The 18166-nt window shown below is 38.2% G+C and overlaps 1 protein-coding gene across 1 annotated transcript; it reads right to left on the minus strand.

The window, feature by feature from the left end:
* Positions 1–988: 988 nt before the first annotated feature.
* On the minus strand, positions 989–16663 carry LOC140150860 (uncharacterized). The gene is made up of 8 exons (XM_072173009.1): positions 16504–16663; positions 15091–15397; positions 12511–12650; positions 11652–11713; positions 9035–9181; positions 7529–7623; positions 5764–5890; positions 989–5321 (listed from the first exon to the last, which is right to left on the minus strand). Exons 1-8 carry the CDS (start codon positions 16653–16655, stop codon positions 4510–4512), a joined length of 1842 nt encoding a protein of 613 aa, XP_072029110.1. The 5' UTR covers positions 16656–16663; the 3' UTR covers positions 989–4509.
* Positions 16664–18166: the final 1503 nt, after the last annotated feature.

An 18166-nucleotide genomic window follows, 5' to 3' on the forward strand; every position in this document is an offset into this window, starting at 1 on the left:
AATGCTGTCATGAAGTACACATATTTATGATATGCAGACAACTTGAAACAAAAGCAATCATCCAATATTTGTAAAATTTTGTAAAATTCATGTTGTCTTTTCTGGAATCAGAAGTACATCATATTATTATATCAAAAAAAGTTTCAAATATATAATTTGTACATAAAAAATATACATGTTTGCAACAGAAATAAAATGCACTAAAAATATTATGTCTAAACAGAAAATATAAGTAGAAGATTTTTCACAACACATAATGATATTTACATCTTTGTACAAGTAACAAAAACAAACTGTATTTATTAGCTGTCAAGGAGCTCCAGCCATACAACACAAGTACAACTGGTTCACCTTGTGTTTAGCAGTGCTGTAGGTGCATATTTTGCTGGTCGCAGTATCACATGCTCTGCTAACCTAACCCACCAGAGCAAATATATGCATATGCACATGTATACGAACTGCATAACAGTACTGATGTCACTACCAAACTTGAGGCAAAACAAAACATACCCACACCATCAACATGGGGCTTTCTGGCTGTAGTCTTTAACATTCATTACATCAAGGGTGTGCCTGGAAACTTTCAAACCTGGAGTCTCCCTGAGTGGCTGAAGTGTGCTCAAAACCCCACTCAAAGCTTCCCCAACCCACATGGCCTATGTATAATTTGGGACAAGTGTATATTTATTATAATTTTATAAAAGGCCTAGGTAATTCCAAGAGATTATAACAGCTTCCCACAATAAATATTGAGACCTCTTTGGTACATCTTTCTCAAGCTGTTCAAGTTTTGAGTTAATACAATGCTTTGGTGGAATAACAAACAAATAATCTGATGATTCAGCAGCAGAAGGACGTATGTCCATTATTATTCTTTGGTTCCTCTCAAGTTTGGTATAGTGACATCAGTTATTTTTCGCAGTTGCGCTGCAAGCGTTCCAACAAACCTGTGTGTGTATGTTACACACAATTAACACACAATGCTCGCAATTTGATGCTGCTACCACCAAAATATGCAACTACATCACTACCAAACTTGAGGCGAACTAATGTATAGCTGCTGTTTGCATAATTTGCATGTGTTATGCATAGGCTTTCTCATGCATAATACATGCACTCATACAGAAATTACAATGTGCATTAATTGGGCTCTTCCAGACATTTTCGGTTTGGCCCTGCCCTAAAGAAGACAAATGTGACACCTCTGACCTCATAAAATCACAAGACAAATCAAAATAAGAAAACACAAGAAATAAAAAATTCCCTTTATAAAAGGGAAAGGGAGTTTCAGTGGAGTCTTGATTACATTTGGTGCTGATCTCACCAAATCCCACAGCACTTGACCCGTGATGAGATTGCACAATCATCCAAGCACATGAAAATGCTGGCCTGGCCAGTGGTGAAACATGCATGGATAGCTATCCCCCTTGGCACCTGAGGGGTCTGTGGTTCAAGAACGGACAAAATGCAAAGTTCAGTTTCTCTTCTTCTGTCTTTTTGCTCAAGAGTTAATGATCAGTCTTAATTTAGCACGCTGGTTGATGCCATGATCATTGATTATCAGTTATCGACTATCGATTATTTTCCCCCAACACCAACTCAAACACTGTTTAACAATGGCAGGGTGCTAAATTAAGACTGTGATCACAAACTCTTGAGCATGATACTCTATATGTACTGCTGGCTATCTGTTTGTTTTGTTTATTCTTATTTTGATTTGTCTTATATGATTACAAGGTCACATTTGTCTTCTTCAAGGGAAGTGGCAAAAAATTCTTGAAGAGGCCATTGACTGAACTCGTACACACAACGGGCAATCATAAATGTACATACATCTCATGCTGTCGAGTTGTCAATTTAATTGGTTTAATTTGCTGTCGTAGTGCATGTTAGTAACCATTGAGCCTGGGCTCATACACCTGTTCCGATTTTGATATGCCATAGGCTTTGTGTTGTGATCATTTCGATCAGTGGTTCGTAACAAAGAAAGCGCGACCTAGGTGACCTAGCAATGGTCATATTCTAATGTGCACTATGGCAGCGAATAATTCTTGAACACAAATTATTGGCTTTGAAAACTAGTACACATGTCTCAAATAATTCTGAAGCAACTCAATTTGCTCATAATTCTGGATTCATCACTCTGCTGAAATCATAATTATGATATATAAAATGTATGCCTTTTCACCAATACAACGTAATTTAACAATATGATATAGTTAACTTTGACACATAAAAATATTATTGTTTCAAAAACTCTTGGTATATACCTTTGTACAGGAGCCAAACATTTTTAATATTGGTAATGAATCCACACTTTCATAGTAGCGTATACCTGAACGCAAGTTAATGGAAGCGCATATACACATTACGCTACTGCACGTAAAATTTGTTGTGCCTGGAACTTGTATGCATATACACTCTGCATGTTGAATTCATTATTTTGCAGGAGGTGGCTAAACATTGCCATTTTATACTGTAATATGTTATTGCTGATATATCAACAGAGAAGTTGTTGATCTTCTTGTGATGTTGAGTGACAATGACTGACTGACATTTCTCATGAAATAATCATGTGAACTGGACTTTTAGCTTGTTTTCATTGTAGAAAGGGATTCAATCATGTTTCACTGTTGTTCATCACCATTTAACAAATCGTGTCCGGTGCATCTGCATGGTTTACTTTGCTCGGGCAGAAACCATGCAGATGAGGAGTGATTGAATCCTAGCTAGTCAACAGAGGGTCATGCTATACCAATTTGTTTACAGTGAAAAGCTGTTGCCTTGGTGCATATACACTCTTACATGAATAGTGTTAAACACTTCAGGTATTAGGTATGGATGGTTTTAGTAATTAACTTACTCAACATTCTGCAAATATCACAACGATACAATATCTATATATATCATACATTGACTGACATTGCAAACTCAAGCTGAATCAATACATTTGATTAGTAATAATGATATATGCTTCAATTGGGCAACTACTCTTGAAAAGTGAATTCACGCTTCTTGCTTTAGCATAATACTAATCATGATCGAGCTAGAGCTATCAATTTTGATAGCCGCTATAGGAACAGGCCTCACAGAATAACTTAATCGGTACCACCAAAATTTGATGTTTATATACATAACAGCCTTAACATGTCGAACGCTTACATTACAAGATTACAAGTGACATTAGTACAAGATTACAAAAATTACCAATTACATTTTCAACATTTTAAAATTCCATATGCTGTATACAAAATTTACAAAACAAAAACAAAATAAAGATATATAAATAAAATATTATCACAAAAAATGCACCACATATTTGACCACGTTTCCCCGGGTGCACAACAGTTTGCTGAGATGAGCTGCCCAGACAGGTGTACCCAGTTTCTAACAAAAATCATCATGACACTTTGTTGGAAATCTGATTTTCATAATAATAATAATAACCGATATCAGGGCCGTAGCAAATGTGGGGCGGTCATCACAAATGTGGGGCGGCCAAATTACAAATAGATGCCTAAATTGAAATAAAGATATAAAGAAAAACATAACAAATTTCTCAAAAAGTGGGGAGGCCATGGCATCCCCGGCCGCCCCGCTTGCTACGGCCCTGACCGATAGAACACAAAATGTTTTACAGAAAACATTTAAATGTTGGGTAATAGAAAGGAAAGTTTTTTAAACTTGCTGCAAAACATTTTAACATATTGTGAAAGTTCAGTATTGTCAAAATATTTTGCAAAACGTTTCCAAATTAACATTTTAAACAATAACATTTTGACATTTTAAAATGATGTTGTAGAGTTTTCTGTATAAAAGGTTTTAAAAACATTTTCATAACCTTTATATTTTTGAACTTAAATTTTTACATAAATATTTTGCATATCAGATCCAAGGTGCCAGTGTTAAATTACTTACTTTAGGGACATGTCAACATTTATGTGGGGAGGGGAGGAGAATTGAGGGAGAATCCATAAACTTTTGACGGTCATTGAGGGCAATCTAAATTTTCTATTTGAACTATAAGGGGAATGTTCAGAAAACTTTAAGTGGATGCGAGGGTGAATGAAAATATTGAATGGGAATTAATGTTTCACCAATGTCAGTTTTGATGACCCATGTCATAATCAGACTCACTGCCCTGTGTTTTGTGTAATAAAAATATGTTCTTACTTTATGCTACAGAATTTTGTGCCATGTATCCACATGTATGCAAGAGACAGTAAGAGAATTTACATAGAAGGATCATGATGAAGTTGGTCTGGAATTCTATTACTGAAGGGAGGTTAACGTTGACTTAAACAAAAGTTAATTATTGAACCTATAAATTATGGCAAAATTTACACTGATTTAGACATAATCAAGGTGAATTTTGATCCCACACCCCCTATTAATGTACTGATTAGTTATTCCCTTTTTGCGATGTTTAACTCCCCCATATTTTGCAACGCCTACCAATGTATCATAAACCCAAAAGCAATCTGATGAGATCTAAAAGTTAAATATGACCTACTGGAATTTGTATATCTTCACAACACTATATTGCCCCACAGCAAGTAACCCATCAGATGTCACTGATAGGTGCCTGCTGTCCACATTTCCTAAACCATCAATGATGCAACCCGAGTTGATATACACTGGCTTGCCCGCCCTGTTCCATGTGTATCTATACACACAGCCCTTGGTATAACCCTGACTACAACCAGCGTATATTTCCCTGGCATCATTGTTGAAGCAACCACTCCTGAATTCCCACCCATCAGGAGACTGCACCCTGCATACATCCCGCATCACATCAGATAATGCCCTCACTACCATCACCTCCCTCCCCACTAAGAGCAAATAATCTGATGTGATGCTCAGATCACATGGCTCAAAACTCATTGTTGCACGGGATTGTTGTGTAAATTGTGGTAATTTACAGGTTATAAATGAATTGACTCTAGGCATTGTAAGCACAGCAACACTAGCATTAGCTACTATACACCCGGGGTTATACTTCTCAACATTAATCTGATATGTCTTGATTTCTTTTGCTGACTCGTGAAGTGGATACTGATACACATACGGTATGTTTCCACATATCACCAGCACACTATCCGCTAGTGATTCACTCACTGCAGCACCTGTGGTGTACTTCCCTCTCCCTTGTCTCCATTCTTCAGCTGTTAATGTGTATGCCAGGTGTGAGGTGTCTGCAGACACTGTGTAGACCTTCACATATCCTCCTATACATACCGCCAGGTGGTTCTGACTGATCGTATGGCATGCAATAATAGTGTCAGCTGGGTCTATTGTGTGCTTATACTGCCACTTCTTGTCTGTATCAAGAAACAGATTAATGTATTACTTCACATTGAGGCTTTAAAAAAATAAGTTGACTTGCCCTTTATATTAGGTACCAACACCTGGGTCGGTTGGTCGAAATATCTTTTTTTTTTCTTCTTTTTTTTTTTAATTTCTGCAAAATATGATGTGACATGTACCTAATACTTTGCATAGAGAATTTTAGAGAAGTAGAGACAGTATGGGCTTAACAAATGTATGCATCTTCAAACATTTATTGAAAATACTAAGGAAAAAAACCCATGAAATGCGTGCAAATGAGATATATGTGTGATACTGATGTCCTTTGAATACTGTGACACTGTCATGTACAATTGTCATGCGGGTCATATTAACACATCAATACCAGAGTACTGTGATTAACACCACTTACTGGATTCATGATCTGTCCTTGATGAGGTCAATGTATATACTTACTTGCACTCTTTGTTGCTGTAGCTACCTTGGTGCTGTTACGATCTTTGCCTTCAAAACTTCCCCAGAAGTCCACTCCACTGTCAGTTGTAGAAGAACCACTCTGCTGTGCTCTGGCATCATCTCTATCCTGTATGATCAGAGTGCATGAATTGAAGTAGTTGATTTTAATTCATAATCATAAAAAGACATACACATACACTTGAAGGATTAAATCAATAATGTAACATTTGCTGAGGAGGACAACCTAAATTTTTGATTTTGATTTTCACAATTGAATACCTGAGTGGAAGAAGGGCCCAACTCCATTTTACCAAAATGAGTTTATCTTATCTTAAAAGACCTGTACCGTTACCATTGCAACACATATCATTTCAAATGTATGTTATAATGTATGTTCATGTACCAGCACTCAAGGTCCCCTCAAGTTAAAACAGTCTGTCTCTTTAAACTTTTCCAAATAATGTGTTTTTTGTTAGTATCTCAAAAAAGTGTTGATGGAGTTGGGCCCTTCTTCCACTCAGGTATTCAATTGTAATAATGTACTTAATAATGAACTAACATACTCCAAACAAACCAAGGCTTAAGGTGCTGTATTTGTGACAAAATCTCAGATTGTTAATACAATCACGGAACACAAAATCAATTTTTTATGGAAATGTTATAGTATTGTTTTAAGCATGGGCCAGATAGAATGGTCTGTACAAATACATGTTTTTGCCTCTTGAATGCACAAACACATCTCACATATTTATGACATTTGACTGAGGTGGAATGGACATACTGTGTGGATGACATCAGTTGCATACACAGGTTTTCAAAAGTGGGGGATCACAGGTCCTGATTCATTTTTGTTCACAAGTTGTAATTTCTTGATACTTTTAACTGGTGTTTCTGTTGCCTATTGCACTCCTCTAGCAATGGCCCTGTCCGTGGGTGCCCCAAACATTTCCCCCAAATACATATACATTTCCACTGACTGACTGACAAAAGTGTGGGGGGGCACATAAATTTCACCACAATCGGTGCATTTCCCCTAACTGCATGGGTGCACTTTCCCTGACTTAATAATAAAAGTGCCCCATTCCCTTATCTTAATACCGAGGAAGGCATGTGCACTCAAGTCAGTGGCCAAGTTTTGGTTTACGTATAATATAGAGGGGGGACCAACATATTTTGTTCCGATGTTACTAAAACATTTGCGCGCAAAGCATGCAAAAAAAATCAATTTCAGAATATTTGAGCTAATTATAGAGAGTTTGTCCGTCTGTCCATGGCGCTATCGGCAGGCGCTGTTGGAGCTATCGGCGATGCTTTCGCAGAGCGCTGTGACGCCGAGTATCAACGAGTACCGACGGGCGCAGTGCTTGGGTATCGCAAAGCATTACAGTGTGCATGTGACTAATTTACAGGTGCATCTCATCGGACCAGAACCAGGTAAGGCCTATAGCCCATTATATTGATCACTATTAAAGACGCAGGCCTATATCATTGTAGTTTAAAAGGTCAGGGCGGGTATATGGGTAACGGGTGTTTGGTAATTAGAGATAGGCCTATAATGAGAACCACCCAACCCGAGAACCGCGAAATCTAGTATGGTATATGAATGGATGAAATAAATTGATTGATTGATTGTATGTTGTTCCTTCAACCAACGCTAGTGTACACTACTACTGGATGACAGATATTTTGTACTATCTCTACTGGTTTTTTAAACACTCGCTCATTATTAAAATAATTTCAGATGATTTTTTTTTTATTCACTTACTTGAAGGTCCATTTGGTCAAATATTGCTCTATCTGCTTTGCGCAGTCCTTGCTTGTATTCTGCCTCAAACAATTCCGTAACTGAATTCAAGATATCTACAAAATGAAAGTTACAAAATATTAGCTTTTGAAACGTTACAGGTTTTTACAGTTTAACATTTGCAAGAAACAAGAATAATCAAAATGCAATCATATTAGGTTATCTCCGGTCCCCACACTCCATGTATCTGCAGGTAGGCATGCTTGAAAAACTCACAAAATATGGGGTGATTTGAGATTAAGAAACATGATTCATGAAATACACACAGGAATCAGCTGTGTTTATTATGGATAGCCAATACTCCCAGGGGGGGTCACTCCCATTGTGGCCTGTACACCATCCGCGATAATGAAAACGCGTAAAAAGGGTAGTTTTTCGTGGGTACGCGTATCGTGTTTAGGGTGTCAAAAACATGAAAAATTGGAAAAAAGGGTACCAAAATTGCAATTGCTAATACGCGGAAATGAAATTTAGGGTATGAAATTTGATGCAAGGAATAAAATCCCTGTTTAGGGTATCGTTTTAGCCAAGGGTTAAATCCTTGTTTAGGGTGCTTTTCAAAAGTTGATTATCGCGGATGGTGTACAGGCCACAATGGGAGTGACCCCCCGGGGCAATACTCTAGTGGGTAGGGCATCTGCCTAGCACGAGGAAGTTTGCAAGTTCAATTCCTGTATCAACACATTCTCCAATTTTTTATTTGGAGTTTGCATCAATACTTGTTAATTTTTGTTTGTCTTATCAGTTTTAATTGATAACACATTGGCTATGATTAAACTCTCATTTTCTTTTGATGGGCTACAAGCTTACCCATAAGTAAGAATAAATTATTACAATTCCACGATTAAAAAACAACACCCCAAAACAAATTTGGAAAATAGCATTGTTACATATTTAAATGAGGCAGGTTGCTCAAAGGCAATTTATGCAGTGAGTGATTTTTGTCCGCATTCTAACATGCTATTTTTCCCCCTGCGAAAACAAAGCACCACAATAATTGTGAACATATCACAAAGTTAATATTTAACCCCCCTTTCCTCCTGATGTATATATTTTGTATTAAGGGTAGACGAGGTATTGTTGGTGAAACAACCTAAAAATCGATTTTCATTATCTAGATCAATATATTATTGAAAAATAACACCTTGATGTTTTGCAAAAGTTCATTCTACAAATCTTATACTTTGCAAACTTGCTTAATTTATTGTTGTTAATGAGTTATGTACGTTTTACAAAAGTGTTGTTGTTTCAGCCCTCTTTACAACGTAACTCAAGAACCGCAGCACGTATAAAAGTATATCTGTGATATTTTAATTCTTCTACACACTCGCTATGAATTGAGCAATACAGTTTTTGCCAAAGCTCACTACCATTCGTAAGATGCTGTGAACTACCAAATCACAACAGTTTAAAATATTTAATAACCTTAAAGTGAGAAGAAAAATAAAATTGTTGCCATGGTTATACCTTTGAAGCTGGGTCTTTGCTTTGGTTCACCAACCCAACACTTCTTGATGATATCTACGAGTTCTGATGGAACTTCGGAAGGGATGGCTTCCAAGTCTGGGCGATGTCCTTGGATTACCCACAAAGCAATAAGAGCATCATTGGCAACTAAAAAGCAATAACAATTCAAAATTAACCGATCTACATGATCTCAGTTCAGGGGCACTCATAATTCACGGACGTCTCTGATATCAAATACTCTTGAGGCGTCATGTCACATAACAGTATCATATTTCAGAGACGTCTCTGAAATCACATACTCCCTAGTTTCAAAACCGAGTCGCAAACGATATTAGTAATTTTGGTGAACGTGCCGGCGCAGTGGGAATAATTTTGGAAGAAGGCCTTATCAGGGTTGTAGCTAGCCCAAGTTGTGTGCCTGCTAATTTTACTATCCAATTCATGAATTAGAGCGCAGGCTCGGGTACTCTTGGAATTTTTTAACTTCAAAACATTTGATTTTGGCCTTTGCAATCTATGTGTGTTCTGGGACCATTTGTCAGAATTTGCACAGATAGATATAATTTTTGCACAGGTAGATATTTGCTAAACATAGGAAAGCTTATTCTAATACAGGGGGTATAGATTTCAAATGGAGTCACTTATTCAGGTATAATCCCATTTAAAATTCACATCCCCTGTGTGGAAGATACAGGTCATGTCTACCATAGGGGGTATGGATTTCAACTGTAATAGCCCAATACTGACAATATCATACAGGTATATTGGAACATATGATTGCCAGTTTTACAGGTTGAAACTTGCAAATCCTTCCACAACTGACCCACTATAAGGCTGCAAATTTTAGTAGCAAAACCTTAAAGTTACGAGCCAAGCATTTTCCAACTCGTCAGTTAACATTAAAAGGGGTGTGAACAAACCATTTATCTCAAAGTTCACAAATTTTCACATCATCAAACTTACTGCATAAAGTTGTTGTTGACAATGTTTATGAGTGGAAATCCTTTTTATGTTTAATGATGCTGTTAATCCAGTGACACACCTTTCAAAATTGTTAGATGTGCATGAGATTATAAGCCCTCCACAAAACATGATCGCTCAAGATGAATTTCTATTTTAAGTTATAAACAGATTAAATTAATATTGTGTAAAGTATTTTGGTTCTGCAACCATATCGTAATTTTTGCCGATTAAAGCTAGAGTTTTAAATGGAAAAAAATTTGTGGAGAATTCGTCGTCCGTATTCCATAGTGGCGTATAGTGGGGCGCCGCGAATAAACAACTTTTTGAGAAAATCGGGTTTGAAGAAATGCCAATTTAAAATCGAGTTGTGTAAATCAGACATTCATTATATTTTGTAAATGATGTGAAATTTCTGTAGTAAACTAAATAGATTTTATTGTTATATATTTTTCAAAAGAAATAAATACATACTATTGCTGGCAAACTGAAAATAAAACTATACGTCACTATGGAAAATGAACAAAATGCAATACCCTAACCCAGGGCTCAAAATAGGCGGCTTGTAGCAAGGCCACATGTGGCGCGCCGTAGCTTCCCGAGTGGCGCGCGGCGCCGTTTAGATTTAAAAATAAATAAATAAACAATGCGATTCCCATGTTATCCTTGTAAAGACAGGCTAAAATAGTACAAAATGTTGCACCAAATGGCGTCATTTGCACCTCAAATTAAAAAAATCGATAGCTTCACAGGGGGAAACCCCCCTCTGACTCCCCCCGCGAATTCACAGCCATTGAGTGGCGCTTTGCAGTTTTTTTTAAATTTCATGTGGCGCTTCAACAAATCTATTTGAGGAAGCCTGCCCTAACCTAACGTTAACCGTACGCCACCTTGGTCGCCGTGTAATCCCTATGGCGTTACTTTTGTCGTTCAGTATTCCATAGTGGCGTATAGGTCCGATCACGCGCACGCCACTATGACATACGATGTTTTTCATTTTTGCCGATATTTCATAATTATAAAATGTGTATAAAAAGTGGCGTATGGTCGACACGCCACTATGGAATACAAAAATGTCACTTTGTAACTATACGCCACATTTAATTAATTAATTACTAATTAATTAGCTAATTATGACTGATGAGACTTAGAAAAAATGAAAGAGAACATCATTAAAAACATATGTGCCAATTTACAAAAAAATGACCAAAAATCACTATACGCCACTATATGGAATACAGCCGACGAATTGTCTTATATACAGAACTCACAGTTAAAAGCCAACAATATCAGATGAAACTAGATCCCAAATGATGGAAAGTTCAACCTATATTGACCTGAAAATTGTTTTGTTTTGATGCACTGAAGGTACCTTAAAATGACAATGTACCCTTGAGGCTGAGAGTTATACTGGATAGAGGTGCAAATTAAAACCAAAATGCCAAATAATGAGAGAAAACATAGCATTTCAAAGTATCAATACCCAAAATGCACTTATTAATTGATTTTAAAGCAGCTTTTTCAGATGGCTTAGCTACAAAACAATGGTGCAGCTTATTTTTGTGCATAGCCCAGGTCTAGTAGTAATATAACTATTATATCATTCAATAGTCTAAATGAAAAAACAACACTTACATGAAATGTTTTAATGACTTACACTGTTGTTGTTGTGGCCATGCATCCTTTCCACTGACTAGTTCAAATGTGGTGATAGCAAACCTGAAACAAACAAATTCAATCCTTTCAAGATACAGAGGTAGTTCGCAAACCACAAGTGTCTAAATATGAAAAAGAATAGTTCCTCACTCGAGCCAAGCTCAAACATGATAGTGGTGGCAAGCTATAATATAAACCAAGATGGATGCCCCCACCAGGGGCATAGCAAGAGCATCAGGGGCCCATGGACAAGGAGAAGTACAGGCCCTTTTAACCATTGCGGGATTTACCATATGGGGGCCCTGGGCCAGGCCAAAATTTGGATGCCCGTGGCCGAACTCATGTGCCGAGGAAGGCATGTGCACTCAAGTCAGTGGCCAAGTTTTGGTTTACGTATAATATAGAGGGGGGACCAACATATTTTGTTCCGATGTTACTAAAACATTTGCGCGCAAAGCATGCAAAAAAATTCAATTTCAGAATATTTGAGCCCGAGATCAGCATGAAATTTTACAATTTTGCCCTATTTTGGCCCAAAACATGCTGTTATTGGAGTTAAAAGAAAGATGCATAGGGCAATTTTGGGGCCCCCAAATTTTGCGGGCCCTGGAGCCGGGCCCATCTGGCCCAATGGTAAATCCAGCCCTGCTCTCCATTATCAGCCCTTATTTAATTTTTGCTTTTGTGCTCAGGGCCCCTGAACCCTCGGGGCCCATGGACTTTGTCCACCCTGTCCCCCACTTGCTACGCCCCTGACCCCCACACCCCACTGGCACTATACCTTATGGATTATCAGTGTAATTTTGGTGTCTTATATTTGAGCATGATGACAGAGGATAAAAGATTATTATTAATCTTACGTGTATATATCCCAGAATTCATCTGGTTCTATAATTGCTTTAGGGGTTGAGGCTTCAGGTGGGATGTGAGATCTTGTTCCAGACACATGTGCATATCGACGGGATGTCATACTGCTGACGGCTAGACCCAAATCTCCGATCTACACAAATAAATAATAATAATAATAACAATAATAATAATAACACAGAGATCAACAGATCACATGTGTTGCTTGCTTTCTTGTTCTCTATTTTAGTTGATATCATCTTAGGCTTCTAACAATACATATATAAGTGCAAGGATGTCAGATCTGTATTTTTGCCATTTTGGTGTCGTATCTGCACTCTTTTTTGGCGCAAGCTATAACATCATATCTGTCACACACAATGTTCTTGCGCAAAGCTAGAAGCAATTCACAAGTGCAGAAATGTAATTGTATCTGAATGCAACTAAAATCTTAAGGAAGGATTGTGAATATGATAATTTGCCAAGTATATTAAATGACTTCAAGTTTTGAACATGATTGATTATTATCATTTACTAATGAAAAGAGCAGAAAGATGTTATCAGCCACATACAACGTTCTTGCACTAACAATTTTATTTCCATTCCGGTGTCACACAAGAATGTTGTATGTGGTAGATACAGTGTTCTTGTTTTCACCAGGCCTGAATTAATTAAGTTTGATACTTGAAATATAATTTAAAATATGCCCATTTACCACCCCCTCCCATTTCACAACCCATTAAGAACTCAATTTGACCAAAATGTCAGTTACAACATTCTTGCATTGACCCGATGATATATGTTTGACCTATTATCTGTTCTAATTCCAGTGACCACATTCCAGTGGCCACACACCTCAAATTGTATACAAAAATCCTAAAATATCACAATTTGCGAGTGTAGTGGGAAAAAATTGTGTTTTTATGCTTTTTGGGTCAAAAAGGTCTAAATTTTCAGAAGAAATTAAGTCCACTTCTTACAAAATTGCCCACCCCCCCTTGGAAAAAAGGTCCACTTTTTCAAAATCAGTACCCCCAAAATCTTGCATACAGGCCAACCAGTGACACCTCATGCAAATTGTATTGGGTAGGATTAGGCAAATGTTCATTGGAGGGGCATGGAAACTATCCGGTCATAAATAGTAAGAACACTTGCATCAAAGTAGGACCGCTTGAAACTGTATTTCTGTTATACTTGACATATTAAAATTTTGCTTTCTTTGGTGTAAAGTCTGAACCCTTCCCTACTACTACAACCCTCCCCTGCCCCACCAATCACTGTTGGATGTTTCTAGGAGCCGGTGCATGACCAAAAAACCCAAAAAACAACTACCAATAGTGATCGGGGAATGGGGTCATATTTGAAGTACCCATGTTAAAGTGTTCTAACAATTATGACCGGGATTGTAGTACTAGTACAGCCATGTCATATTGATTATTCAAAGTAAAATGCCAATGATTTTTCAAAGTAAAATGCTAATTTTACTGGAGCTGGTATAGAGAATATAAAATTAGGAAAATTATGAAAAACTCATAATTATTAATAACTACTGTGAACTACACCAAAATAATGATCCCTTATAGATGCAGTTGCCCCCGGGGTTGCACCAAATTCCATCAAAAAAAAAAGAACAATTCTGCCCTATAACTATAGTTGATCACAGTAAAGATGACCTTTGTCTCCATATACCAAAGTACCTCTAGACTAAAGAACTCTCACCCAAGGACCACTTTACCAAAGTTACATCAAATACATTGGATTCTGTGGACAAAGGAGCATTTAAAAAAAACTAATTTTTTTTGTGCAAAATGCCCTAAAATGACCTTCGTCCTGTGACCTTTGACCTACCAAAAATGTCTGTAAGGCGACGAAAAAAAAGAAACCCTGTTCTACGGGCGAACAGACTTTTCAAGTAGGGTCGGTCGGTTTTTTTTTGGGAAATGACCCAAAAAATCACCAAAATCTGTAAATAATTTGAGAAAATACAAAAAAAAAATTGTTCCTGAAATTTCTGAAATTTGAGTCGGCATTCATTTGTACAGGAAAAAATGTTTCCCAATTTGTTCAAAATCTGGGTCGGTCGGGCCCGTAGAACAGGGTTTTCTTTTTTCGTCGCCTAAACACAAAACATATATATTCATACACACATGACAATTTTGTTTGAGACTATTATAGCAGTATGTGTGATGAACAGGCAAATCCCGGGGGTCACTCCCATTGTGGCCTGTACACCATCCGCGATAATGAAAACGCGTAAAAAGGGTAGTTTTCGTGGGTAGGCACGATACGCGCGTAACGCGTTTAGGGTGTCAAAAACATGAAATATTGGAGGGTAGCAAAACTGCAAATGCTAATACGAGGAAAGGAAATTTAGGGTATGAAATTTGATGCAAGGAATAAAATCCCTGTTTAGGGTATCGCCCAGGGTATCGTTTTAGCCAAGGGTTCAATCCTTGTGTAGGGTGCTTTTCAAAAGTTGATTATCGCGGATGGTGTACAGGCCACAATGGGAGTGACCCCCCCGGGGGCAGATCCCATTGAAGTGATATTCTTATGTTGAGATGTTTCAACTATTAGATAAATCTATAACATACCTTTGCATCAAATGCATTGTCCACAAATACATTTTCTAGTTTCAAATCGCGATGTATTATCGGTGGGTTTAGTGTGTGGAGATAATTCATGCCAAATGCTATATCTCGAACCATTTTCACCTTTCTCGCCAAACAGTCACACTTCATGTATTTTGTCTCAAACTCCTTCAGCGAGCCATTTTCAAAGAACTCCATGACGATGCCAATATCCCCCGGATTCTTTATCAAGCCCATGATCCTAACTAGGTAAGGAGATGACACCACTCGCAACATCCTATCTGCTTCCCTTTGGACATCAGCTGTAAGGCTAAAGAGAAAATATTTTTACAAAAGTAATCAGACTTCATATTTGAGGTACCAATATAACATAAAACACTATGTAGGTAGTGCATGAACACCACCTATTTTATTAAGCTTCCGCACAGCTATGGCAAGTTTAGTTACAAATTGGATTTGGAACATGATCCTCGACCTCACCTCAAACACCACCATCACAATAAAGTTTTTTCAAGTGGACTTCAAATGACCTTTGACCAAATGCCAAATGACCTTTGTCACAATCCCAACCACACCCAGCAGCAGATCTAGAGCCCTTATTGCTGGGGGGGATTCTTGACTAATGTTTTAGTAGTGCTGCATGGTCCATCCTTGGGTGCCCAAAGGGGGGTTTCCCTGGGAGTCGAGAAAAAATAGGCGAAATTTATGTAAAATCACCCATTTATAACAGTATCTGATCAAGTTATTTTGTAGCGCTGCATTACCCATTGTGGGGGTGCCTGAGGGGGTAACCCCTGGGAGTCAAAAAAACGTTGCAAAAGGTATGTCAAAATTACCCATTTTTGAAATTTTTGCATTGGGAGGCATAGTGAATGTCCAAGGGGCTAAACCCATTTTTGCCTTTAAAGTGGCAACTTTCCCTATTTGGCAGGAGGAAACTGGGAAAAAAGCTCAAGCACACTTCGTGCCACTCTGTTTGACAGGCGAAAACTGGGTATAAGACATTGGGCAAATACGTGCCGCCTCTGGGATGCTGCTCCTATTTGAAAGGAGGACAACTGGCAGCAAACTTGCAAAGACAATAAATGAGGGTAAAATCCACCCATGTCCCTTTCGTGCCGCTCCTACTTGACACCCGGGCTTGACACTGGATGGGTACAAAAGTTAGGGGGAATCCCAAGACCGCGCCTTGGGTAAAATAGTCCCCCAAAATACCCCCAAGCTGCTTTTGTGCTGCCCCTTTTTGAAGATTAGTGAAAGAAAGTCCAAGACTGCAGAGCTTGATGCTCCCTGCGTACCACAAGTTTCTTTCAGATATGTTATTAATTAGCCCATCCCTACTCTTTACAAAACCAAAAACATTATTTTTTTATAATTGCAAACATTGCCTCATATTATGTATATAAGATAACTTACGTGACTCCTTTCAATCTCTTCACAGCTACATCTCCCCAGTTGACATGTTTGGCTATATACACTGCTCCAAAGCCGCCTTGTCCCAGTTTCTTGCCTAGCTTGATGTCTTTGCCCTTAATAAGGGTCAAACCAGGACCAGGTGAAGATGCCATTTTGTTTTTCTCTGTTAGAAAACAAGATTAAGGTGTCATTATCAAATCTTCTTAAATCACATGAGAGTGAGAAACAGAAAAATTGACGAGAGAGAAAAAAGGAGAGATGGAGAGGAGGTGGGGAGAGAGAGTGAGAGTGGGGAGAGAGAGAGAGATCATTTGGAGATTAAGCAGTATGCTTCGACTATATTTATAAAAACATATTTATAAATAGGCATGTGACCACCTTCGCATTGCCATAACAGCTTGTAGACTGGAAGTCTGGAAGTGATTAGAGAGAGTCGCGGATGTCAAATAGAATTAGAAATATGGGGCCCTCTACCGGCGCTGCAATATAGGCATACATCCATACATGTCACTTTCAAAAAATCTCTCTCACTCCCTCCCTCCCACAAAACCATAATAGTTATATGGGATGTAGTGGGGACATCCCGTATTATGACTATTACGGTTTTGTGGGAGGGATGGAGGGAGGGAGGGGGAGGGAGGGGGGTGGGGGAGATAGACATATATCCAGAGACAACAGCTTCAAGGTTACTTTTGCCCACCTCTCTCATATGCAATATTTTAGAAACTGTCTCTGGGAACCATAACCATACAACAAGAGCAGGTTCATTCTTATCTCTCCCTAGTCCATGCAAAAACTACCGTAAAATCTCGTTTACAAGCATATATAGTGCTTTTGGTGAAAGCTAAATTAATCCAGGCACCATCCATCAGCAAAATTATAATATGATGGAGTTTGAGCAAATTAATTACCGATACAAACATAAACAAACTCATGCTCATGTGATTTTTGGCGGGCCGTTCGGTCCCAGTCCATAAGTACGGGTACGGGTCTGGCTCCGAAGTCAAAACAGGGCATGAGTACGGTACGGGTCCAGAGCCATGGGTACGAGTATGGGTACGGAAATTGTGACTCGAGTACGGGTACGGGTCCCCCACACCCACAATGCATGCACACCAATGCTGTGTGATGTACACCACCCTCCTCTTCAGAATGCTCATTAAGCAAATAACAGTTCATTGTGCATGTGTAGATTATGTTAATTTTTGCAATCACTATTTACCATCTGATACACTCTTTCTGAGTTAACCATGTTAACATTCAAAGTCCACAAAAACACTGGAAAACTACTATATGATCATCATAATGCATTAAATATTTGGCATTTACAGTGTATCACACCATCATATCAGTTAACACTAATTGGCTCAGTGCCATTTTATACCCTCTAAAATAGATCAGTATGCTCGCTGCCATTTGGCAGTGTAGGCCTACTGTAGCAAGATGAGGGCATCACGATCAGCGAACTGAGCTATACATTTTGTAGTACTAATGCTTGAGTTAAAAAATAGAGACAGGAGAGGCAGTTTGACATTAACCAAATTTGTCACATACATATACACCCCCATATACCCACCCCCACACGGACATACGTAAAAGTGATTATATAGTCTCCTGCCATATCAGGCGAAACAAAAATCAGTATCTGGAAAGAACGAAATAA

Source organism: Amphiura filiformis, chromosome 4 (assembly GCF_039555335.1).
Source record: "Amphiura filiformis chromosome 4, Afil_fr2py, whole genome shotgun sequence".
Classification (NCBI taxonomy): Eukaryota; Metazoa; Echinodermata; class Ophiuroidea; order Amphilepidida; family Amphiuridae; genus Amphiura; species Amphiura filiformis.

Bases quoted from the DNA above. Each gene is read 5' to 3' on its own strand.
- LOC140150860 (XM_072173009.1), bottom strand. From the start codon at position 16,655: ATGGCATCTTCACCTGGTCCTGGTTTGACCCTTATTAAGGGCAAAGAC. The intron at 12,651-15,090 runs GTATGTTATAGA...TTATTTGTGTAG, and splicing joins ACAATGCATTTGATGCAAAG to ATCGGAGATTTGGGTCTAGC. The intron at 9,182-11,651 runs GTAAGTCATTAA...ATTGCTTTTTAG, and splicing joins ATGGCCACAACAACAACAGT to TTGCCAATGATGCTCTTATT.